Here is a 26,482-nt window from a genome sequence, read left to right as displayed (position 1 = left end):
TAATCAGTTTTTCCCTCTCGTCGTCTTCTAAACTTCACTTGGTATCTCTTAAAGTAGGCCTTATTCTTGACAACCTTAACAAAACCCATCCTGTGTAATATAGACCCGTGTCTGCTGCCCTACACAGACCTGCAGGCCAAGCAGCACCACAGGGGGAAAAAGCGATCCTCCTGTTTAGGAGTGCTGGGATTATAGGTGTGTGCTACCATGCCCAGTCTCAATTGCCATCTCAGTGCCCCGGGGGTGGGGCTGGCATGGCAGGCCTGAGGATCAAACCCCCAGCCCCTGTGTCTGCCTAATCAGGCGCTTTAATCTGCTGAGCTATTTTGTTGGCCCAGGAGCTTCTTGTAATATTGTTTTCTTCTAAAGTTTTGACATTTTTAATGACTTTCATTGGATAGATTAAAGAACATTATAAGATAGTCATTGTTGGATATTAGGGTACCACGTATTAGTGGACAAACTAGATTGTTTTTTTCTGTGGTATTTGCCACAATGTCCTGTGTCCACTAATATATTAAGGCTGTTTTTGTTTTTTCTGTGTGTGTTTTTTTTTAATGAATTTCAATTGTTACTTAACTTCATGCTCAGCATGAACACCTTAGGATAAATTCAGAGAAGCAGAGTAATTGGGTCAAAACGTTGAACACCTTTTCATATTCCTCACGAGAAACTTAACTGTTTTGCGGTAACATTGTCTGTTTTATTGTATTAGAGTTTTATTGTTGCATGACAAACTATTTCCAAGCCTAATGACTTGAACTGCAATAAACACTAATCATCTTACACTTTTCTGAGGTTCAGGAACTTGGGAATGAATGGTGTGACGGTTTTGACTTTGGTGTGATCATTCCTCTAAAGGCTCCATGGAGCTGGAGGCTTCTTTCCAGGGTGACTCATTCACATGCCTGTCAAGTTAATTCTAGCTATTAGAGGTGGGCCTCAAGTCTTTTTCACCTGCGTCTTTGGCAGAGATATCTAAGTATCTTGATGTCAGTACATGAAAATACATGACTTCTCTTGAGACAGTGATTCAAGAAAAGGAGCACTGTGGAAGCTATCATTATTAAGGCCATGCTTTGGAAGTCACATTGGTATCCAGTTTTGCCATGTTTTGTTTGTAGAAGAGCACCACTCAAGGAAGGCCTGCTTGATATTCAAGAAGAGGAGGAAATGAACTCTTTTTTGAAAGGAATGTCAGAGTATTTGTGGACATACCTTAAAACACAGCACTTAGTAGGAATATTTTATTATTTTTTTGAATATTTTATTTTTTATTTATTTATTTTTTACGAGAAAAGAAAGTATATATTTAGAATTGGCCAGCTGGACTCAGTTTAGATGATCCCAATTTTGTTGGCAACATCCGATGCATCATAATCAGGAGCCAGTTGAACATACGCCTTGCCTTCTTCTCTCCATCAGGTCTGATTAGGGTACTGACCTTGGCAACGTCAATGTCATAGAGCTTCTTTACAACTTGTTTGATTTGATGCTTATTGGCTTTGACATCCATAATGAACATGAGTGTGTTGTTGTCCTCAGTCTTTTTCATGGCTGACTCTGGTCTGTGGTCAGGGGGAATGTGATAGGGTCAAGCTTGCTTCTCCTGGGGGCACTCTTCCAAGGGCATTTGGGCTGCCTCTGGAGCCGCAGTGTCTTGGAAGGTGGGTGATGTTCATATCTTCTTTTTGTGGCTGTGGATGCCTTTCAGCACCGGCCTTCTTGGCCTTCAAAGCTTTTGCTTTGGCTTCAGGTTTGGGAGGGGCAGAGGCTTCCTTCTTTGCCTTGGGTGCCATCTACGTAAAAAGGCTCTGAATCTTTTATTTTAAATACAGATATTTTGCAGCACCTGTCCCTGGCATGCCCTGCCGGCCCTGCCTCTGGGGCGCGCTGAGACAGCAATTGAGACTGGATGTGGTGGCCGGCGCCTGTAATCCCAGTGCTTGAGAGGCTGAAAACAGGAGAATCAGTACGAGTCTGATCTGTGTAGTGAGACTCTGTAGACTCTGTTCTAAATGCATTACAAATAAATAAATAAGTAAATGTAGATCTATCTGTCTATATATAATCTTTACCTGTTCTGAGGGTTGTTATTATTATGCCTTTTGAGGAAGGCAAGTTCTTTTTTTTTTCTCTTATGATCATCTGTGCCCATATTATTTTGAAGAAAATCTGCAAATAATTTTTTGTTTTATAAATACATTGGTCTATATTTATTTAACAATAACTTTGTAAAAATTTTATTTGAACTGTAGCAGTTAAAAAACTATCACGATTCTTTATAGTTGTCTCAGATCATTGAATTTTCTGTGACTGTTTTGACAAGCCAGGATCCAAATTTTTTGTTTTTTTTTTTTCATTTAGATTTCCCTATTCTTGTCCACTCACCCCACTATTTTGGGAGACTTGGGTTGTCCTGTGGTGTTTTCCCTTGTTTTATAGCCCATTTTTTTTGTACATTGGTAGTTGGGTCTTGAACTTTTTAAAACTGTTCTGGATCTGGTTATAATCTGTTCTTTAGAGGTAGACTGTGGAGCCATGAGATGTGTAAGGGCTTCTTGTCTAAACCCTCCTGAAATTTATCTAGATCTGTGTTCTTTTATATTAAAATGTCATGCTGTCACTGCAGTGTTACTTTCACACCATCCCTTGTCTGTGTTTTTAAGACTCTATGACAGCACATTTTCTATTCTCTGTGGGATGATAGTGTACTCACTAACTGAGCATTGTCATTTTGAGTGGACCACACCCTCTGGTAATTTAAAAGTATGCAAGGCACGGTCACCATGGGTCTAATGCTTAATACCTAGATTTCACTGTTTGTGGTCTGTTTGTTTTCTCCTTGCACTGTCTGCTAGTTTTCCTTCTCTTGTGGCTGTTTTTGAGTTGTGATGACTGACAAGTATTTTAAGAGCTGATAACTCAAAATTCTGAAGTTCTTTCTTGGCCACTTGTTTTTATGTAGTGAGAATTGAACTCGGACCTTGTGCTTGCCAGGTAGGTGCTTGTATTGATGAACTATAGCCCTGGCCACACTTTGAATTTGTAATCTTCCTCAGTCTTTATCTGAACCAAAACTTTTGTAATGAGAAATTAGTGACAAGGTGATTAGCATAAAATGAAAGACATTTCTTAAAATTGTCATTCAACTTAAATAATGATTAAGTTTTTAGTGTTTTTAAGTAGCTATATGTAAATGGCACCAGTGTTTGGCTAGTAATTCCATCAGCAAGTATCTGCCCCAGGCCAGACTTAGAGCTTCTTATACTTTGATCATAAAATATAAGAAAGTCAAATGCCTAGAGTGAAATGCTCTGAAAGTGTCTCAGTAGGAATGTATAAAGTACATGTATAACCCACCTGAAAAAAAAAAGTTAAAAAAGGGGTAAAATTAATTGTAGTTGCATGTTATTTAGCCCAGTATATAAAAATTTCAAAGAATTTCAGAATTTGATATGAACAGATGAATAAGATATTTTCACTTTTTTTTTTTTACTCTTAGTCTTTGAAATCCACTGTGTAATGGATTTTTATATTCACAGCACATCTCAGATCAAACTAGCCACGTTCAAGTATTCAGAAGCCTCATGTGGCTGCTATATTGGAAGGATGGGGTAGGGGTAGATCAGAATTACAGCCATTGTCTTCTTTGGGGGAGGTGGGTTCTCACTGTGTATCTCAAGCTAGCTTCAAACTCATGGGGATCCTTTTGCCACAGCATCCCAAGTGCTAGGATTATAGGCATGTGCAACTGTACCAATTACATCATTATTGCTTCCATGAGTAGCAGGGGACTGACCAAGAACCCAAGTAGAAAACAGCTTAGCACAAGAAAGAGATAAGGGAATGTGAATTATGAAACATTGTCTGTTCTCCAGGCAGCGACAGAAGATAGAAGAAAGATTGAAATAAGGCAAAATTGAGAAGACATTAATGAATTGGTTTGGAGGGCAAAGAGGAGCTGGGGCTAATCTTCAGTTTGGTCTTTTACAGCTGGATGTTTCTTTTACTGAGTGGGTAAGTGAAGGAAAGATTTAGTAGGGTGGCCATCTTATGATGGCAAACGAAAGCTCTCTTGGTGTTATTACAGTATGCTTGTGACACATTCAAGGGAAGATGTCTGCTAGAAATTGGGTACTTGTTAGAAGTGCAGAGATTCTCTCATTGGTTTCATAAATTTGGACTATAACTGCTTATTGAGTTATTTTTAAAATCCATGAAAATAGCTTCATTTATTCAAGTAAACTTGTTTTGAATCTCTCCAGGCTATGTTTAAGTTGCTGGGGAAACATTGTGAATAAAATAAACATGAATTTACTTTCAGTGAATATGACTGATTTGGGAGACTGTGATAGGGAGTGTCCATAGCCTGAGCTCTGTGGGACGCTATATCATCAGGTAGGAGAAAGGAGAGATGGAAATCTCCTTTTCCCCACATAAGGAGAGCGGAAGTGTAGAGTGACCAGGAAGAACACAAGAGCATATGCACTGTCAAAGAAGTCAAAGAAAATCTCTGATAAGGCGGGTGTGTGGGTTGACTGTGAGTTGACTATGAAAGCTGCTGAGAAAAAGGTTAAAATGACTGAAGAGTTGCATTTTGATTTATCCTCATCTGGAGGTATTGGTGACTTGGAAAGAGCAGTTTGAGTGGTACAGATAATCCGATTCGAGTGAGTTGAAGAGGGGATGCTATCATGGATACAAAGGGCTCATTTTCTCCTTTTTAAATAACCACTACAGATCTTTGAGAATATCAGCCCTATGAAAATGGACAAAGGATGTAAAGAGACACTTGATAAAAAAGTGGAGTATAAATGGCTCTCAAAGATACAATGCCCAGTGTCACTCATGAAGGGCAAACATATTGACAAGGGTGTGGGGACACAGGCATTTGTACATTGCTGTTGGGAAACGTGGTAGGTATGACATCTGTGGAGAGCTATTTAGCCATATGTACCTAATGAGAAATGCGTTTTCTTTTGTCCAGCAATTCCCCCTCTGGGAACTCTCACTTTTGTAAGAACAAAGATTAAAAACCAGGTGGTCATCAGTAGTGGCCTGAAGCTAACAGTAAAACAAGAGTATATACTAGGTAAAACATTTTCCAAGAAAGAATTTTTGAGGTATTTTCTGTTATATTAGAAATGAAGTTCTTGCCTGCCTGGCAAGCGCAAGGTCCTGAGTTCGATCCCTGGTACTGCAAAAAAAAAAAAGAAAGAAAGAAAGAAAGAAAGAAAGAAAGAAAGAAAGAAAGAAAGAAAGAAAAGAAATGAAGTTCTTTGAGAGTTTCCCCCCTTTTTATTTCTATTTTTTTCCATATTTGAGATTTTATTGGTTGTGTTGAGTGTCAGTGTGAACATTTCACTTTGTACACAATTATTCTTTCTTTTTTTAAAATGCATTTAGTATAGAGTCTGCAGGGTCTCACTACACAGATCGGATTCATAGTGATCCTCCTGTTTTCAGCTTCCCAAGTGCTGGGATTACAGGTGAGCGCCACCATGCCCAGTCTCAGTCACTGTCTTAGTGTACCCTGTTGTTGGGCCAGCATGGCATGCCAGGGATTGAACCTGGTCCCTGTGCCTGTCTAAGCAAGCTATCTGTCTGGCCCTTTGTACACAATTCTTTTTTTTTTTTTTTTTTTTTTTATATATATTTTTGTATTAGGGAGTAGAAAAGAAAGTAGCCCCCATACTGGGCTCTATTCAGTGGCAGCTTCTTGTTCCATAAGGTTAAGAAGACTTTGAGGAAATAAAACTTGTTTGGAAAATTCCAGGTGTAGTTGCTTTGTATGTTGTGATGGGCAGAAGGGATGAAGTGAAGTGTGAAGGCCCCTCACACCCTCCATCTGGCCTCAGACTATGTCCTGGAACCCTGGGGCGGAGAAAGCGCCACTTTCATTCCTGTTTCTTGGGATTGTTGACGGCCACATAGTGATAGAGAACGACAAGCAAGAAGAGCGACACGCCCAGCATGTTGGCGAATATGGCGAGCTGCACGTCGGTAATCATCCTGACCAGCTCCACCGAGCTAAGCCGCGGACTCCACACGGCCTACGCACAAGCACCAACTAAACTACCTGTACACAATTCTTAACACAGGGTGTACCAGAAATCTAAAAAGCCGCATAGTGGGTTTTTTTTTCCAGTTATTCCAGTGATTTTCCAGCTTCCAATTTGATTGCAAATTTTCTGTAAGAGGATTAAGTACCAGTATCTTCAAATGCTGATAAAGTGTTGTGTCCCACTGATTCACAGTTTCATTTAATTTACACTACATACTCAAATTTTTGATCTTTCACAGCTTATTAACAAAATTAATGCATAGCGAGAGCCTGTCTCAAAAAGACAAAAAAAAAAAAAAAAAGGTAAACTGGACTACCATGACTGAAGGGGTTACAGGGTGCACACTTTTGACAGGGCAACAGTCAGAAGTAGTGTTTTTTTAGGATGCAGTTCTACTAAAATCAGTGTGGAAATAAAAGTCATTTAAAATATGCAGGACTGAGGCCGGGGAGATGGCTCAATGGAATAAGCACTTCCCTGGCAAGTGCAAGGGCCTGAGTTCAATCTCTGGTTCCACCAGGAAAAAAAAAAAAATGCAGGACAGGGTTCTGGTGAGATAGCTCAATGGACTAAGTGCCTGCCTTGGTGAGTGCAGGGACCAGGGTTTGATCCCCAGTCCTGTGCTACGCTGGCCCCGACCCCAGGGTTCCCTGAGCTGGCAGCTGGGTCTGGGCATGGTGATGCAAACCTGTAATCGCAGTGCTGGGTAGGCTGAAAACAGGAGGATTATTAGGAGTCTGAGTTGTGTAGTGAGACCCTGTACCAAATACATAAATGGAAAAAAAAAAGGGAAAATAAATAAAATAAAATATCCAAGATATATTAAATGTATGACTGTGATTCCAAATTACCGTTTAGGGTGCCTTGTATTGTGCAGTGTAAAACTAACCCCCACCAATGGAGTGTTAAGTTGACAATATCTCACTATTTTCTTGGTTGTACCAAAAATAAAATAAAACAGTAAATGATTTCACCTCTTAAAAAAACATACACACTTAAAAAATGCAGTGGGGTGGAATTCCTTTTTTAAAATGTTTCAAGAGAACTAAAAACTGGCATTTACAAAGTAGTTGATTAAATTATTTCTTTGGATTGTGCCAGAAGGGAAACTGGGACCACTGGAAAGATATGATGTCTGGGGCTGGGGAGATGGCTCAGTGGAATAAGCACTTCCCTAGCAAGCGCAAGGGCCTGAGTTCAATCCCTAGTTCTGCCAAAAAAAAAAAAAAAAAAAAAGGACATGATGTGTGATTAATAAGACTTGGCTTCTTTTTCTTCTGCTTCATCAGACTATATTCTCTTTGTTTTTAGTTCATTTTTCACAGGTAAATCCTTCTTGATTAGCCACTTTGGCCTGTTTTCCATTTATATCTCTTTTCCTTTTGCTTGCACTTTTTTGTCTGAATTTTCATCCTTTGCCACTGCTTGCTTTTGGCTTTGTTTCCACTTTTTGCAGGAGCAGGTTTGGACAATCTCTTGTTGGGCTCCTCCTTTGCTGGAACTGACCTTCCTCTTGGGCTTCTTGGTGCACAGCAGCAGGGGCAGCAGCTCTTTGAAGCTGCTGGGGAGCCTTGAGGAGCTATGCTGTTAGGTCCCTGCTGGGCCACTGCCACTTCTTCACTTCTGCAGCCAGAGCTGCTGGGCTTCTCTCTCATTTTAAAGGTTGAGAAACATTCCGGTGGGTCTGGCATAGGCCACAGGACTTTTGAAGAAATGTACCTTTGAGCTGGGCATAGTGGTGCACATCTGTAATCCCAGCACTCTGGAGACTGAGGCAGGGAGATAGTGCAAGCTTGAGGCTAGCCTGAACTGCATGGCAAGAACTTGTCTCAGAAAGACTGGGGGAGGAGGGGGGAGGTGTGCATTTGAAATGAACTGTATTAAGATTGTCATTCAGTTTGACTTTCCTTTTAATGTTTTTTGTTTTTGTTTTTGTTTTTTTTTAACAGGAGAATGTTAGTCCTGTAAAACATTAGTCCATATTCTCTTTCAGATACCTGTTAGGATTCTTTTCATGGGCTTTTGTCCTGTTTTATATATGTACTGGGTTATATACTTTAGGAAATATGTAGATGACATATTTCCCAAAATTTATAAATGAAGAAGGTGGCATTGTGGATTCAACTTGCCTATTCTGTTTTACATGGTAGCTTTACATTCTTAGTATGGATATTTTTTTTTTTTTTTTTTTTTGGTACCAGGCATCGAACTCAGGACCTTGCACTTGCGAGGCAGGTGCTCGTGGCACTGTGCTACATCCCTGGCCCTTGGATTTTTGATTAATAGTTTAGAACTTTGGCATTCTTGCCTTGGCTTGTGTTAAAATTATTGATGTTACTAAAATTAGCTGATAGAATTACCAATCTATGTATTTTTGTTTTTGGAAATGCCTCTGAAGGCATAAAAGTATAATTTAGGTTGTTTCTCCCAGTTATAGGTGTTTGTGCAGTTGCTTTTATATTCAAAGTTTTGCTGTTGATTTTTTATTTACAGTGTACTAGACATTGAAGATAAAATAGTGAATAAAGCCATTATAGAAGAAGATTATCATCCATGTCATTGTCTTCCATCTCTTTAAACTTCAGTGTTATAAAGAACTTGTTTGAGGATACTTGGAGCAATGCATTCCTTTAGATCCATAGGTGTTCTGCTTTAGGACTTTCTAAGCTAGTCAGAAGTACACTTCCCTACTTTTGTGTCCAGGTTTTGGGCTGTCATCTTTCGGTAATTTACTATGAATCTCAGTGACCATGTTGATGCAAAAATCCTCATATCTTTTCTCATTTTGTTATTTAATTATGATGTAAAAATAGTGGTTTCCTAGAAATTAGTTGGTAGAATTCCCTTTTTCAAATTTGGGGAGAATCTTTTCTTTATCCTAATGGATTCCACCAAGTCTTTCTAGCTTAGCTTTCCCTGCTCCAGTGGTCTCATATCATAGTCTAGGTATCTTCAGCTAAATTCTTTACAGGCGAGGAATAAGAAAACTTTGGCTTCATTTCCTAAATGAAACTGTTTGAATTCTGTCATCATCAATACTCTCGGCCTATAGATAAGGTAGATTTCCTTTCCTCCCCCCCCCCTTTTGTCTATCATACGCTGCTTAAATTTTTCTATAATTGAATTTGTTCAGGGTTTGTAGCCACTGGTACCATATTTAGAACTTTAATTACTTTGCTTTTTTATTAGATATAAATTATTGAAGTTAGACAATATTTGTTTTGTTGTTATGGTTTTGGAGACAGGGTTTTGCTGTATAGCCAAAACTGGTCTTGAATTCACTGTGATCCTCCTGCCTCAGCTTCCCAAGTTCTGGTATTATAGACATGCACCACTATGCCCAGCATCTGCTTTTATATTTGAAGAAATGGATGCTCAGGTTAAATTTGTCTTCAATTTCTCATCAGAGAATAGCTGATATTGTCAAACCTACTAGCATGGATCATCATCTACATGTAAGATTGAAATTGCACATGGGCTAGTTCAGCTATCCTGGCTGACGTCTATGAGGCAGGTCTGCAACAGTCATCACCAGTGTCCTACCTTTTCTTTTGGGCCTTCTAAGGGGAGAGTCCTTTTATGAACCATTAATACATTACCAGTTGTTTAGGGGCTCTTTTGCTTCGTTTGTGTAGAAATTATAAGTAGGCAAAGTATAGCTCCTTTAGTTTTAACAATCCTGAGCTTTAATGCCAGTGGCTATCAGGTGTTGGTGTTAGCAGCCCTCCTTGCTGCTTAGAGCCAGTAGCTCTTGGCAGGTCTCAGGAACTTTTCCAAGAGAAAGTGACTCTTAGCAATTCTCCATTGTTTTTCTACTACTAGTCAACAGTGTTATCACTCCTGCTTCTGACCAGCTGGGTACCATTGAATGGTAAGGTTTATATCTAGTTTTCCCACAGCCTTGTGAGATCATATAGGTGGGACTTTAGAGAGGTGACTATATCTTTTTTTTTTTTTTTTTTTTTTCCCCAGTGTGTTCCTCTTTATTCATTTTCCAAGTACAAACTTAAACTTGGATAGGCTGAATTAACGCAACCCACCTCTGGCAGGTACACTCAACATGCTGTATAAAGTATAACATTCAATGTATTATTTCTTTCTCAAGAGAGTTTTCTTCAGTCCATTAAGACCCAGCTCCCCTTACATGGGCTTTGGTGGAGGTCGTGGGGCAGCACCAGCAGGTCTAAATCAGGGTGGAGGAGTTCGGTCCTTACGGGCTTCACGAGATCGATTTCTGACCACTTTGCTGTGAATGGCACAACTCACACAATAATGCAGCTTCACATACAGCCTCGGAAGCATATAACGGTCGAAGACACTCGCTTCGGAAATGTCCCTGACGGCGGCGGCCTCCACTATGTTCCGAATGACAAACTTCTTAATAACCTTATCCTTGGGTACACACCGGGCGCAGTTCGTGCAGCAAATAGGCCGCACATGACCGCGGCCCTTTTTGGCACGACCGTTGTTCCTTCTTTTTTTCGTCATCTTGAAAAGGAGGACCCGAAAGAGCAGAAGTGACTGTATCTTGTGGGCACTGTACTTACTGGTGGATTAGTTCATTGATGATTTTATAGTTAAATCTGCTGGTGGGGGCTGGCCTGACGAGATAGGTCTTTGGAGGCATGGTTTGGAAGAGTGTATCTCTGTTCCTTGGGTCCTTTTTTCAATCTGCATGCTTCTTGGTTGCCATGAGGTAAGCAACTTTCTTCCACCAGAGCCTTTTACCATCCCTCTGTACCTTAGAGTTGGCCAACTGTGGTCTAAAACCATGAGCCAAAATAAACCTCAAGTTGCATCTGTTAGGTATTGTGTCCCAGTAATGAGTAATGTGACTAAGACATCAGCTTTTAGTGAATCAGCTCAGCATGCTGTGCTCAAGATAGAAATCATGAATAGACAAAAATATACCATCGAAAGTAGCTTTATTTGGACTTGTGCTGCCGCATAAGGGAGAATGGTGCATGTCCTGACTCGTTAAGCGTTTTGGGGAGGTTACTTACATAGATGAAAAAGGAAGGTCTTCTGTTTGTTTAGTCATGAATAGAAGAGGGGCTCCTTGTGGACCTGATTGAGGATGGCTGCAAGGGTAGGAAGTCTGTTCTGAGAGGATGTTGGGTAGGGGATGGAAGTTCATCTGCTATGGACCTGTGACTGTATCCTGCTACAGACAAAGCAGATATCTCCTGGAGCTGCCAGGGGTGCCTGATGTAGCTGTAGTTGGCTACACAGCATTTAGGGCAGTTGCAGAACAAAAGAAAGGAAAAAATAGGGCCAGCCAAATAGCTTAGAGCATTAAAGTGCCTGCTTAGGCAGATGCACCAGGGTTTGATCCCTGGTGTGTGTGTGTTAGCCCCGCCCTGGGGTGGGCTGAGATAGCGATTGAGACTGGGCAGCTCTTGGGAGTCTGGACACAGGCGGATCACTACAAGAGTCCGATCTATGTGGTGAGACCCTATAGACCCTTACTAAAATACAAAAAAAGGAAAAAATAAAAAGTACCTCTTAGGGGATTTTTGGGCCCTTCTGTGTCATTGACATTTCTCTGGCCTCCACAGGTACTACACCTTGCCAATCTAGCCTTAAGAATTTATTTAAAAAACTTTGCATCAAAATTTAATGCTTTTATAGTTTAAAGTCAGTAGTACCCCTTAACTATTCACCCAAGACAGCTATAATACTTGAGACTCTTTTAGCCAATTAAGTAGCATATTTGAAGAGTTTGTACTTATGTGTATATTTGTTGTTTAGATGTAAACTCTTTTGTGGATTTCCTGCTGTGGAAATGTATAGAAGATGAGGATTAACCTTTTTCTGTTTCTTCATTGTACCCTCTTTCCTACATTTTAAATCTTTATCCTTGTTTTAGTTTTTTTTTTAAAATGTATTTTAGTAAGGGTCTATAAGGTCTCACCAAGTAGATCAGACTCTAGTGATCCTCCTGTTTTCAGCCTCCCAAGTGCTGGGATTACAGGTGAGCGCCACCACACCCAGTCTCAGTTCTGCTTTCTCAACACGCCCCAAGGGTGGGGCTGGCAGGCATGCCGGGGATTGAACCCCAGTGCCTGTGCCTGCCTAAGCAGGCGCTTTAGTCTGCTGTGCTATCTGACCAGCCCTAAATCCTTATCCTTCTAACACAGATTTATTATAGTTCTGATTAAATCAGTATTTAGTTTTATCATTTGTGACCACATATGGTATTTATAGCTGTTATCTGGTAAAGTGTAAATACTTTCCTAAACAACTTTTTATATTCTCTGAAAATATGCTACCTTAAAAAAAAAACAACAAACTTACCACTGATTCTGATTCAGACTTCTGGCCCATTACAAGTTTAGTTACAACAGCTTGTCTTTTTAAACTTGCTCTGCATTAGTCTGAATCTCTCATATTCGCTGTTCTTCCTTTACCCTGAAAGTGGAAATTCTTTTTACTTTTTTCTTAGGGATCACCTGTTTTCTGCTTATTTTGTGTATCTTCTTTATAGTATAGTCTTGTGTTTTCTGTGAGAAAATGCTTATAGCAGGTAAACCTTTTGAGACTTTCTGTGTCTCTGTGTACCCTTGATTAATTGAGTATATACTTCGGGATTGAAATTCATTCCCTTTTTTCTAGCCTGCAAGGACAGCTATTAGAAAATGCCATACATTAAAGAAAATAATTAGAGTAAGCAACTGAAGTTTATGTGCTTACTGGTTTGGAGGCTGAACGTCAAGATTTAAGTTCTGGTCAATTTGGTTTTAGGTAAGGGCCCCCTTCTGTTTTATAGACATCATTTCTTACTATATCGTCAGTTGACATTTCCTCAGGACATGCACAGAAAGAACAAGCTCTCTGATGTTTCTTATAATGACATCAATCCTGTCAAATTAAGCCTCATTCGATGACCTTATTTAATCCTACTTTGCTACAAGCCATACTGGGAGTAGACACACCAACAATACAAAATTTGGTGACACAACCTTTAGTCCATAACCCTGCCTTTAGAATTTTTTTAATTTTTGGTCTTTTTGAGACAGGGTCTTGCTATTATTCAGTTCAGACTGACCTTGAGTTTACTTCGTAGCCCAGGCTGGTCTTGGGCTTGCAAGGATCTTTTTGCCTCAGTCTCCCAAGTGCTGGGGTTACAGGCATGTGCCACCTCACCAGTTTAGAATTGTTTAGATATTGCTACATGATCTTTTTTCTTGTGAAAAGTTTATACTGTGTATCATAAAATTTTACTATCTTAAACTATTTTTAGTTGTATGGTTCTTTGGTTTCAAATATATTCATGATATTTTGTAGCCTTCACCACCTTTCATATATATAACTTTTTTAATGTATTTAGTACTGGGTCTCACTACACAAATTGGACTCAGTGATCCTCCTGTTTTCAGCCTCCCAAGTGCTGCGATTACATGCATTTGCCACCAAGCCCAGTCTCAGTTACTACTCAGCACACCTTGGGAGTGGGGCCAGGGCGGGCAGGGCATGGGGATCAAACCTGGTCCCTGTATTTGCCTAAGCAGGCACTTTAATCCGCTGAGCTATCTGGCCAGCCCTCATCTATATAACTCTTAGCTTGCAAAAACTGAAACTCCATACTTCTTAAATTATAACTCTATTCCTCCACCTCCTCCTCTTCCCCCTCCTCCTCTTCCCCTCCCTCCAACCTTACCCTTGTGCTTTTGGCAGCCACCATTCTTTCTGCTATTCTAAGTACTAGTTCCACTTTGTCTCTTTCGAGATGTGATCCAAAGCCCCCTACGGGATTTCAGAAACATTCGATAGTACTGGTTCTTATCTATATCTTGTTTTTTTTCCTACTCATACTCAGGATAAACTATCTTATAAATTAGACACAGTAAGATATTAAAAGCAATAATAAAATAGTTATAGATCATGTGCCTTTTACAAAAACAATCTAACTATACTGTAATCAGCATTCTTTTTCTTGACCATAAGCAACAGAAACCAGAGACAGCAGAACTGGGATTTAAGAGGGGTCCACTGGACCGTATACTAAATGAAATTATAGTCTTTTGTCAATAGACATTTTAATTGTTTTATGATGAGCTTATTCCATTTAGCATGCTGTTAGGGTTTGTCCATATTGTAACATATGCCAGAATTTCCTTCCATTGTATGTATATACCACATTTTGCTTATCTACCTTTGCTGTTGATAGATAATTGGGTTGTTCCTGTGTTTTAGGTCTGGTGTATAATGGATGAACATGAGTATATAATTACATCCTTGAGACTGCACTTCAGTTGGTTGTAGGGTTTTTTTTTTTTTTTTTTTTTTTTTTTTTTTTTGGTGGAACCAGGGATTAAACTCAGGCCTTTGTGCTTGCCAGAGCAGCGCTTATTCTACTGAGCTATCTCCCCAGTCTCTTGTTTTTTAAGTATAGAACCAGAAGTATAATTACAAGGCCATAGCTGCACCATTTTATATTCTTGACAACAGCACAAGGGTTCTTTCTTTCTCCACATTCTTTCAGACACTTGTTAATTTCCAGCTTTGTTTTATTCTATTTATAGTGGCTATCCTAATTGTTGAGTCATTATCATTATTATTCTGGGGATTGAACCTAGGACTTTGTTATATGAGACAGGTGCTTTACCACTAAATTCAGTCTTCAGCCCTTCATTGTCCTTCATTTTCTATTTTGGTTTTCAAAAATCAAGCTGTTCAGATTTTTGATCCTTTATAGGCTGAGTTCTTTGTTCCCAGGGTTGTGATATTTTATGGTGATGTTTCTTGGTGTGGTTCTGTTTCAGGAATTCTTTTAGGAGTTACTTTTTTGATAGTCTCTCTGTTCTTCTGTTCTTTTTTAGCCTTCTGTTAACGGTTTGTGTCTATGTCCCCTCAAAGCCTCATGTGGTCATGGGGGTGGGTTTGTCAGAAGTGGCTGAATATAGAGTTTGTGATTTGCTCCTTGTCTAATGCTGGGATTGGGGGTGTGAGTGCTACACCTGCCCTAGGGCTAGTAGCCTACATACAATATAATAGAGAAAAAGAGGCTTGCCCCTCGAACCGAGGTCCCCTGCACCTGCCTAAGCTTGCCTAAGTAGGCACTTTAGATCACTGAACTATCTTACTGGCCCGGAGCTTTTAAATTTTCAAGAGCTCTTTTTCTTCTATATCTTTTGGAATGCCATCATCTTTAATTGATATCTTCTCAGGATATCAATTACTATTTTTCATGTTCTGTATTTTTGTACAGTTTTTGTTTCCTTTTTTCATTTTGGTACTCTTCATGATAGATGCCCCCTGGAGGTGTTTGACAACCCTTGGGTTTTATTCATATCTAAAAGTCAGGGATAGGGCCAGCCAGATAGCTCAGTGGTTAAAGCACCTGCCTAGGCAGATGCAGAGGGCAGGGGTTTGATCCCCAGTGTGCCATTTCACTTCTGTCCCTGGGGGCACACTGAGCTGGGGATTGAGACCTGATGTGGTGGCACACACCTATAATCTCAGCACTTGGGAGACTGAAAAACAGGAAGGACCACTACAAGTCCAAGCTATGTAGTGAGACCCTGTAGGCTCTATATCGAATACATAAAAAATAAAATAAAATATAAAAGGGATACATGGCACAAAATTGAATTGTGGGATACTGACATTCTTTCCCAGTTTTGTTCACAATAAAATAGCAGAGGCAGTGCACATGCCTCAGTAGCAACATACTTTTTTTAATGCTCCTGAAACCCCTTCCAGTGTGTTCCTCTTTATTCATTTTCCAAGTACAAACTTAAACTTGGATAGGCTGAATTAACGCAACCCACTTCTGGCAGGTACACTCAACATGCTGTATAAAGTATAACATTCAATGTATTATTTCTTTCTCAAGAGAGTTTTCTTCAGTCCATTAAGACCCAGCTCCCCTTACATGGGCTTTGGTGGAGGTCGTGGGGCAGCACCAGCAGGTCTAAATCAGGGTGGAGGAGTTCGGTCCTTACGGGCTTCACGAGATCGATTTCTGACCACTTTGCTGTGAATGGCACAACTCACACAATAATGCAGCTTCACATACAGCTTGGGAAGCACATAACCGTCAAAGACACTCGCTTCGGAAATGTCCCTGACAGCGGCGGCCTCCACTATGTTCCAAATGACAAACTTCTTAATAGCCTTATCCTTGGGTACGCACCAGGCGCAGTTCGTGCAGCGGATAGGCTGCACATGACCATGGCCCTTTTTGGCACGACCGTTGTTCCTTCTTTTTTTCGTCATCTTGGAAAGGAGGACCTGAAAGAGCAGTATCAACATACTTGTTTCTTTGATCTTTTGTGGTCGTTAGAGTGGCGTGTCACCTTGAGTAAGTTTAAAATATGTTCAGGGGACCAGTGGAGCACACTTTTTGTTTGTATCTGGGTAGGTATTGGAGGTATGGCCTTGAGGTCTACGTCTGGTCCTTTTCTCCTGTCTCTCTGGCACTACTCCACTGATCTGCTTCCCAGCCACTATGAGCAAAGCATCTTTGCTCTGTCGTCCCCTGCCACCATGATGTTTCAGTGTTGGAGCCAGTGAGTCTCCAGAAACCATTAACCACATTAAACTTTAAGTTGTGGGTGTCAATTATTGTGTTCCGGTGATCCTCACTTCTAAATAGTGTGCTCCAAGATTCCTTGGAGAAATGGCTGATTTCAAAGCTATAGCAGAGAATGAGCAAGATGAGTCTGGAACAAACTATTACCTCTTATGCAAAGAAATCAAAGTATATTCAAGATATGAGAAAAACATATGAACATCCTTGAAAGGGTTTCCCATGGTCAAATCTGGGATAATTTTAATATCAATAAATAATGATGCTAATAAGAATCTTTGAGTCCATATTGATAACTCAGGAAAAAGAATGTGTGGAGAGATGGGAACTTGCTGAAGTTAGAATGTCAGCTAATAAATGCAGAAGGAGCAATAGAACGAATAGTGCCCCATTGTGTTTGAGTATCATAATGTCAGTTGCCATTGGCCCTACAACTACTTCAATGTTTTAAGAACATAGTCTGTGGGTATCTTCTTATAGTTACCTTATGATTGAGGCAGAAGGTCACTCTGCATTGAAGAAATCTAACATCTTACCTTAGTGATGAAAATTATCATCTGTAGTAGGAAAAGTTGCCATTATTGTCTTTTTTATACTGGGAACTGAACTCAGGATCTCTCGCTTGCCAGGCAGGCACTGTGCCACTTAGCTATATCTCTGGCCCTAATATCACTTTTCTTTATGCTTCAGAGTTTTATTTATGTGACATTTTTGCTAGAACTGTATGTATAACCTGTGTTCTTGAAATGTGTTAGTGAAATTTAAAAAAAAATGCTGCAGGACCGTTGTTTCAGGTGAGAACAAAAGAGACATGACTACTGTTGTGATATGTGATTTTGAATTGAAGGGAAGGGGGGGTTGCTATAAAGAACATTATAGAGCAGTTGGCAGAATTGGAATATGAACTGTATAATCCCCATCAAACAATTTATATATCAATTTTTAATTTTGATATGCATTCTATGGTTATACAAAATACATTGTTCTTAGGAAACAGACATTGAAGAATTTAAGAGTAAAAGGAGGTTGAGAATGTGTCTTAGGGGTAGATTTTGTGCTTAGAGTTCATGAGGCCCTAGGTTCATCCTCCAGCACCAAAGATAAATACAGATAAAGGCTGTGATAGCTCAGGTGTTTGAGTGGATGAATGAAGATATTTGGGACAGGAGGGTGGTAAGATAAAAGTGACAGTGATATCAGGTGGTGAGTCTTCTTCTTCTTCTTCTTCTTTTTTTTTAAACCTGGTGAATCTTTGTGAAAGCTTTGAGGGAGTCTGTTCCACTGCTCTTAAAATTATTCTGCACGTTTAATGTTTTTAAGGTTGAAGTGAAAGTTGCTGACAGCAAGTTTCAGTCTTGGGTGGGACTCATTGGCTTGCATAGTATTGCAGATTCAGTGGTGTAAATTCTTAACACTCATAAAATAGTTTCAGTCTTCAGTCTATAGAGTAAAGGTCTTGACTACTGGCCAGAAAAGGAAGAGCCCAATAAGGGAAATCTGCCTATAGTGGGCTACAGTATGATATGTTTGTGTTTGAGCATTCATTCTTTACTTTTCACAGTCCTTATGTTCATAGTATGGCAAGCCGAATTTCAGCTGGGCTGGGCTGGGTTCTCCCAGTTTGGAGAACAGTCTTTTTATTACTTTTTATTTTTTTGTTTTAAGACCATCTCCCGGTGTAGGTCAAATTGGCCTTGAATTCACTATGTAGCTCAGGCTGTCCTTGAATTCATGGTAATACCTTGCCTCAACCTCCCAAGTGTTGGGATTACAGACCAAACCCAGGAGAACTGGTCTTTCTTAGCCTGTGTTTATTTGCTGATTATGGGAAGTACAGGAGAACATGAAATTTTAAGGATCTAGATGTTCATTGAATGCTTTAAATAAGTATTCTTTCTGTTCCTTTTTAAGCAACCTTTCAATTTTATTCTTTTCTAGGCCTGTATGGATTGTAACTTTAACCAGTCTTTTTATTCATGTCTTAGACTTCATTTCAGTGTATATTTATTATTCATTCTTCACCCAGAAGTCCTAGTCCTGTACTTGGATTCTACTCCATTCTTTTTATCTTATTTCTCATGTTCTTAGACCTGAGAATAACCAAATTTCTTAGCATAACAATATAGATCCAATGTCCCTTTTTAGCTTAGGTGGAAAACCAAAACCAAAACAAAATTATGTACAATTAAACAGACCCATTTCCAGATAGATTATGTTTTAGCATACTTACTACAGTTTACATAAGTCTGGATTCTGAATGTTCTGAGCACATTTGATAGCCATCTTTTCTTTTTTGGTTAAGAAATGAAAGGTTAAAGAAAAAAAGAAAGAAATGAGGGGTCAGGGAGATGGCTCAGTAGAATAAGTGCTTCCCTGGCAAGCGCAAGGGCCTGAGTTCAATTCCAGGCTCTGCAAAAAAAAAAAGAAAGAAATGAAAGGTGTAAATAGCTCACAGTTTGTGGATGTTTCAGTCCATACTCAAATGGCTCGAAGGCAGAGTGGCTTATGGCAGAGGGCAGCTGTTCATGGCAGCAGAAAATAGCAAAGCTCCAAGAGCAAAAGGGAGGAGCAGCCATAGAAAGCCATGTTTTCTTTTGGTGCCATGAGATGGAATGCAGGGATGGTGCTGGGAACAGTTGGCCAGTAATACTCTTCTGGGAACCTATTTTGGACCAGCCTGCAAGTAGGTAGTTATAGGTGTTGTGAAAAATCATTGTGTATATTCAAAAAACACTTAAAGTGGCAGAATGTTTTTATTTTTATAATTCTTTTCATTTTCACCTAGGTTTGTTACTATTTTTGTTCATTTTTTTTGTCTTGAGAGGAAGTATTGAGTTGATAACAATGTATTGTGACGTTTATGGAAGAAAGGCATTACAATGAACTATGTTTTGGAGGTGCTTTGCAGACTGCATTCTTAGAGGTTTTCAAATGAATATTATCATCTACTGTTTGGAGTTCTTTTCTATAATGCTAAGTTAATGCACGAAGTGCCTTGGAAGATAATTTATATTCCTTTCATGTGCAACATATGATTAATAAACCTTAGAGACTGAATCTGGCTGTAGCTAGTACTTAGTGAACTTAATGTTCTACTCAGTTCCTGGTGAAAGTTATAATTGTTAAAGCTCTTACCTAAGGGACATGGATGTAAAAATGTATGGATAAGAATATTATTGTTTTCTTTTTGATTATAAGGATAAGAATATGTCTTTTTTTCACTACTAGTACTGTTTTAACAGTTGTAGTTTAGTAGGTTATTGTTTAGTGTTTCGTAAAAGCTTGGATAGAAGGGTAACAATCCCCTTTTTCCTGTGTACACATTAAAAAATATATTTTATACATTAACTAAAACTTTCTAGTTCCCTGATTTTCTTTCAGTCTTTTAATTACAGCTTTCATCAGATCAAAAAAGAATGTATGTATTTACATCTGCTTTTCTTTTAATAGGAGAACTTATTTTAAACCACATCCCTCTGTATGCTTGCTAATCTGCCAATGTGGTAAATTGGAAGACAGCGATCACCAGGATATCCTGTAATGGGCAAGGAGTCACAGAGAAGAAAACATTTCTTTTAATTTTTAACCTTGGTTTGAAAGGTAAGACATTAAATTGGGGGAGTTTCCTCCTAGGAATTACATCAGGGAAAGTGGCATTCTCTCATGAGACCTTGGAGCTCAGTTCTAAACCAGGTTTAGGGCAGACTGTTTGAGGTAGGTACAGTGTTTTACTGTGCTGCTTGTAGGAAGTTAAACAGCAGCCTTTTTGGTCTGCTTTGGTATATCTAGGAGCCTGCAGAATTCAAAAGAACTCAAAAGTTTTCATGGGAATTGACCTGGGTGCATAAAACCAGCTGGACCTAACAAGGTGAAGTAGCTTTCCAGAGGAAGAATGTGAGTAGAGCTCTGTGACTGAAGTCATCACTTCTGTGATTAGATTACTGAGGGGGTAGGTGTGTGTATGTGTGTGTGTTGTTTTATACCAACCAAAGAACATTTGACTTCTATACAGCAGCCTGTCTTTTGAGTTCTAATTGCTGTACTCTGAAATACTTTGTTGAAATTTGTTGTTAAAGATTAAGTATGTGTACTGGCATACTTGACTTGTTCATTTAGCATTTAATAGGAAGTCACAGTAGGAAAAATTCGGGGTCTTTCAGGGGAGTCGTGAACACACTTAATCTAATTGTATCTTGAGGGGATACACACAACCATTTAATCATCTAACTTTGTCAACTGGTGTTAACTCCAGGACTTGAAGTTTTAGTTACTTCTTGTTTCCTTTCCTTCTTGATCAAGTAATTGCTTCTACCTTCATTATTAGTCTTTGCAGCTATCTTTTTCTTTTCATTTCCACTGCTGTGTAGCTAGACCGGGCTTTCTTACTTTAGCAGAGCCTGTAGTAGATTTGTTGTAAGGGTCTCTGCTAATCCACAGGTGATTTTTCTTGAGCATCTAGAAAACTGCCTTGTATATGACCTCCCAGCCATTCAAGAATGGTCCTTTTCAACCTTAGGAGGCTCCACTTGTACTTACACAGTGATGCTCTGAGTTTTTGCCTTTGTATTCAGGTTCTTAAGAATCTGCCAGTATTTTCTAGCTGTTATCATTATATTATTATCCGAAAGGATCTTATGTGGAAAATTCCCTCCATGTTTTTTTCCCCCTTTGTCTTATGCAGTTGTCTTATTCTATGTAGTATTCGATTTCATATCTTCTAGGACTCAACTTTTTTCCTATCTTTTGGTCAGATATTTCTGGATTGTCTCATGTCCTTTGCTGACATTTCTTTGTGAATTTTTAGAATGCTTCATTAAGTTATTTTAGGATTTGTTTTATCACTTTAAATAATTTTAAGTATTTTGTGAGCAAATAATTTTGAATCCTCCTTTATATCTTAAGTACTTTTCACATAATAGAAATCACTAATGGGTTGGTAGTAGGTCCTAAAATTTCAGAGTTCCCTCCCAAGATATATTTGAGACTTGCTTTCTCTTTGTCTTTTGTTTTTTTCTTTGTTAATAGAGAGCTTTTGCTTTGGCATCTTATAGAACAATCCATTCCTTAACCTTTAGCTCTCCTTTTTTCTTCTTTTACTTGTCTCTGCTCATCAGCATGCTGTGCCATATGAGAATAAGAAAGCTCTTCTTAAGAGAAATTACCAAGGTGTTTCCAGGAGTCTCAGAATCAGTGCCAGGTGATTAGGAAGGATTTCTAGAATGGAACAGCACTGGAGATATAGGCTAAACTTATAAAGGGCTAGATAGTAAATATTTTAGGCTTTGCAGGAAAGTAAAAAGAATGCTAAAAAGATAAGGGGAAATTTTTTTCACAGACTTACTGATGAGATTCAAAGTTAAATAATTTATGGAATTTTCTGTAATACAGATACATAAATAAGGAGTTGCAGTTCTTGTCCAAGTGGGATAACATTTCACCTAATTGATATTCAGAGTTATAGTAAACTATGACATTAAAATTTATTGCAAATCTTTTATATAGACAGGGCTTCCACATTGTGTTATAGACCCCTAAGCGTGTATGATTTCAGGTGAGTATATTCATTCTTTTGGGAGCTTGTATAGAAATAATAATAATTATTTCTTTTTGAAACAGGCTCTCACCATGTACTTCAGGCTGGCCTAGAATTCACTACATAGCCCAGGCTGACCTTCAGCTCACAGCAATCCTTCTTAGCATGTTTATTACATTGTAAATTACTTCCACTAGAAGGTTAGATGAAAACTCCTCTGTTGAACAGTTACATGGAGTTTGAAATAGGTACATTTTTTTTTTTTTTTTTTTAAGTCTAGTATTAGTGTCTGGAAAATACTATATAACTATACCTTGAGCTGAGAAAATACATCTACAATAAGTCCCCACCTTAAGTTCTATTTTGGGAAAATATTTGTAAGTTGGATTCCACCATAATCCAACAAAGTGAGCCGTACACAGTATATCTGTGAAAATTTGTAATTCAGATGTTCGTAAGTCAGTGACTTACTATACTAAAAATTTGTATGAGAGTAGGGAATCTTACTTCTTTAACTTCAGATAGCATTCGAAATGTATGGCCCAACCTAACTCTTCTTACAATCTGAACAAGTTAGTTGTTGAAATGGTATTACTGTAGTGTAGGGTATGAATTTTAGCAGTGTTGTACTTTGTACTTTTAGATTGAATGTAGTAAAAAAAATACAGATACCATATAAAGGTGAATTTTCGTACTTACCTAGCGTTCAAAATTGCAATACAGCCACTGTTGAAGCATTTAAACTCCTGTGTGATATAGCAAATGAAAGCCTAATGGTTAATTTCATAGAACTGAATGTTTAATGTTGACACCACTGGTTCAGTACAGCATGCTGGATTAAAGAATTCTCCCCAAGTACCTGCTGATGTATAACAGAATAGCTGTAAGCTTTAAACATACATTTTTACCAGTTTTGTAAAAAAAAAAAAAAATCTGTCCAACTTAACCTTTTTTTTGGGTTTTATACATAATTTTACTACATTCAATTGTAGCACATCATACCAAATTTAGCTTTAGGCTGTCTTTTCTCAATTTCTTTGAAAATATTCAGCCTGTAGTTGTTCTGTGAAGAATATTCATAGGCTGAAAAGTCAAATCAGATTGTGCTTTATAACAACAAAAAAAAAATAATAGCCTTCTGTTCCATCTTTCCTAACCCTGATTTGCATAGGACAGCTACCTTTGTCTTTTATTTACTTCTACATTTAAGTAATATGCAGCTGTGTAGCTATTTCTAATCTGCTCCATTTCTAACTACAAAGGACAAGTTTAGCTCTTACCTGTATACATTTTCTCCTGCATCTTACATGTTGAAAACACAGCCTCCTAATAAAATAAGTAATAAAATATGTATACTTTGTTTCCTAAATCTTACTTATTTGTAAAGCTCTCATCAGTTATACTCAGTAGTTTGTCAACTCCATCATCTTCTTGGGTGCATCCTTTCCTGAATCCCTATCCTTTTGTCTTACTCTAGACTATTTGTTTTTGACAATCTTGAAACTGGTAGTATTTCCTTTCATCACTGCTCTAGAAGTTGTATTTGCTTCTTCATGTTAGATCCCTGGTTTCCTCTACTTTTGCTTTGTTTTGGTAAACCATACCCAGTAGATTCCTGAGAAAATGTGAATAAACCTTGTAGGCCTTCTTTTCCTGTCTGAATTGGTTTTTTTCTTCTTCTAGGATTGCTTTTGGAGGAACTTGGTGGTGTTCTGATTTCCTGTCCTTTGAGTGTTCTTGTTTATGTGGGGTTTTCTTCCCTTAGTAGAAAAGGTTAGATACTATATTTTTGCTGGTGTGATGCTCAGGGAAATTAGTCTTAGCAGTCATTGTGATGGCCAGTGAAAGTGCTAAGGAGAGTCACATTTGTTAAATTCTGGGAAATTTTCTTAATATTTTTTTTAATGTGTGTGTGTGTGAGGATGGGGTCAGACTATAACATACTCATATATAATTTCTTTTATTTAAATATTATATTTCCAAAATGGTTTTTTAAAATGTATTTAGTACAAGGTCTGCTGGGTTTCACTACATAGGTTGTAGTGATTCTCCTGCTTTCAGCCTCCCAAGCGCTGGGATTACAGGCCCACTCCGCCACACCCAGTCTCAATTGTGTCTCAGTGCACCCCCTGGGGCGGGGCCCCATATGTCAAGTCCGGGGGAACCTGGTCCCTGTATCTGCCTAAGCAGGTGCTTTAATCCACTGAGCTATCTGGCTGGCCCTTATCTTTTGTCTTCACAGTATTTTATTAGAGTTTCCAGAGTAGTGAAATATAATGTAGTGCTCAGTTCACCTAAGCCTCTGGAAAACTTTTTAATCCTTTCCATTTCATTATTGAGGCTGTGTCAGACTGACTAAAATGTAGGTGTATATTGTACCTTTTATATCCTGTGGACTTTGAGAACCAACATGGTAGTAATCATTTACCTTTCTGCACAAAAGAAACTCTTGCCCTCATAATCTTTCAGGGTTAGGGGATCTCTACCTGAAAAGGTTTATGTGTGACTGCAGTTTTCATTTTTAGAAAGTTCCTGCTATGTTACTCACAAATAGTCTTTACTTTCACCTACTAGTTCTCATTTTATCCTTGTGTCCTGCATATATTTTCTCCTATACATGATGGTACAGAAGAGCTTTAAGAGTTCAAAGCTAGGGGCCGGGGAGATGGCTCAGTGGAATAAGCGCTTCCCTGGCAAGTGCAAGGGTGTGAGTTCAATTCCCGGGTCCACCAAAAAAAAAAAAAAGAGCTCAAAGCTAGTTACTCATCACTTATCCCACAAGAGATGAGTCTTCTGTCACCCTGGTTGTCTCTGTTTAGATACCATTCCAGCTGGCAGTTTCTTTTGGAACAGGAAGTGGTATAGCCTGAAGTGATACTATGTGATCTTCCTAGGACAGGCTACAATGGGATTCTTTTGGTTTTTGTTTATTGCTACAGTTTGCTTATTGCTACGCTGTAAAATTTTAAGTTTTTATCTACAATGACCTTTATCTGAATTAAGGAACTATTTCCTAGTCTTATGATGTTAGATGTTATTTGAGTATTGAATCTGTCTTCTAGTGTCACCTATCCTGATTGGCTTTGTGTTTGCTGTGCATTTTGGCAAGGCTGCAGCATCCTGTGGTTCTAATACCAGTGGAATGGCTGGTCACAAGATCTGAGTTCCTCCAGAGCCACCACCCAAGCTCTTTAGGCTGAGCTGCCCAACCACCTTGTTTGTGGAGTGATTGTTCATCCTGTGTTCATAATCGGCCATAATCATTCATGACTTTGTTCCCAGAGCCATTGCATTATAAGCTTATCCCCTTCTGTTGCCTTCTTATTTATTTATTTATTTATTTATTTATTTATTTATTTATTTATTGTGTATGTGGCCAGCTCAGCCCACCAGGGGGCGGGACTGGCTGGCATGTGGTGCTGGGGTTCGAACCGCGGTCCCTATGCTTTGTCAAGCTTGTTCCAAGTAGGTGCTTTAGACCACTGAGCCATCTCTCCAGCCCTGTGTTGCCTTCTGTAGGTTGAATGTACCTCTGGGCCGAGTTGTGTTCTTGGTTGCTGCTGGTTGAAGGCATGGTGGCATGATAGGAAAAGTACACATTTGGAAATATTTAGACCTGAATTTGAGTCCCTGTCTGCAAATTGAAGCCTAGCCAAGCATGGTGGCACATGCTTGTAATCTTAGCACTTGGGAGGCTGAGGGAGGATTGCATGAGTTCAAGACCAGCCTGGGTTATATAATTCTAGGCCAGTCTGAACTACATAGCGAGAGCCCCCATTCCTCCATGCCACCCCCACAAAAAAAGAAGTTCATAATCTAATATGGTAGGCACTCAGTAATTTGTAGCCACTATTAATATTTTAATTTTAATTGAAAGTTGCAATGTGAAGACAGTTACTGAAGGTTATTTTTTCATAAGGAGTTTTAAAAACCACAGGAAGTATTGACCTATCATATTCTGCCCTCTACTTTTATTCCCAAGCAATCTCAGCGGCCCATGATTTGACCTAAAGTTCCTTAATGTATTCGGTTGTGTACTATACAACTGTCACAATACTTTATGAAGGTTGACATTTCTTTATTGTTTTAGCTTAGGGACTTTTGAGGTACCCCCAAATGATTAATGCTTCTATACTAGCTGATCAGGTTGTTAGACAAGGAAAATTGACCATAACCACCAAAGCCTAAAAATGTACTTTTAAAAAACTTTTTTTTTTTTTTTTTTTTTTGGGGATTGAACTCAGACCCTTGCACTTGCTAGGGAAGCGCTTATTCTGCTGAGCCATCTCCCCAGCAAAACTTTTTTTTTTAATCTTTTTGCGACAAGATCTCACTATGCAGTTCAGG

General features: G+C 38.9%; 2 protein-coding genes across 9 annotated transcripts in view; one reads left to right on the top strand and one right to left on the bottom strand.

The window, feature by feature from the left end:
- The window catches only part of Ppp6r3 (protein phosphatase 6 regulatory subunit 3), a 153,387-nt gene that overhangs the window by 25,835 nt on the left and 101,070 nt on the right, over positions 1 to 26,482 (top strand). For all 8 annotated transcript variants that reach the window (XM_004627125.2, XM_004627127.2, XM_023710637.1 and 5 more), the window contains exon 2: positions 20,053 to 20,202. The gene's annotated coding sequence lies outside the window, so the exon portion shown is untranslated. The remainder of the gene's footprint in view (positions 1 to 20,052; positions 20,203 to 26,482) is intronic.
- On the bottom strand, positions 5,655 to 6,079 carry LOC101588820 (dolichyl-diphosphooligosaccharide--protein glycosyltransferase subunit 4). Its single transcript, XM_004627123.2, has one exon. The coding sequence runs from the start codon at positions 6,012 to 6,014 to the stop codon at positions 5,901 to 5,903; it is 114 nt and encodes a 37-aa protein (XP_004627180.1). The 5' UTR covers positions 6,015 to 6,079; the 3' UTR covers positions 5,655 to 5,900.

This window comes from Octodon degus, unplaced genomic scaffold (genome assembly GCF_000260255.1).
Source record: "Octodon degus isolate 3935 unplaced genomic scaffold, OctDeg1.0 scaffold00018, whole genome shotgun sequence".
NCBI classification, from domain to species: domain Eukaryota; kingdom Metazoa; phylum Chordata; class Mammalia; order Rodentia; family Octodontidae; genus Octodon; species Octodon degus.
This window is presented reverse-complemented; position numbering and strand designations above follow the sequence as displayed.

Bases quoted from the DNA above. Each gene is read 5' to 3' on its own strand.
- LOC101588820 (XM_004627123.2), bottom strand. From the start codon at position 6,014: ATGATTACCGACGTGCAGCTCGCCATATTCGCCAACATGCTGGGCGTG.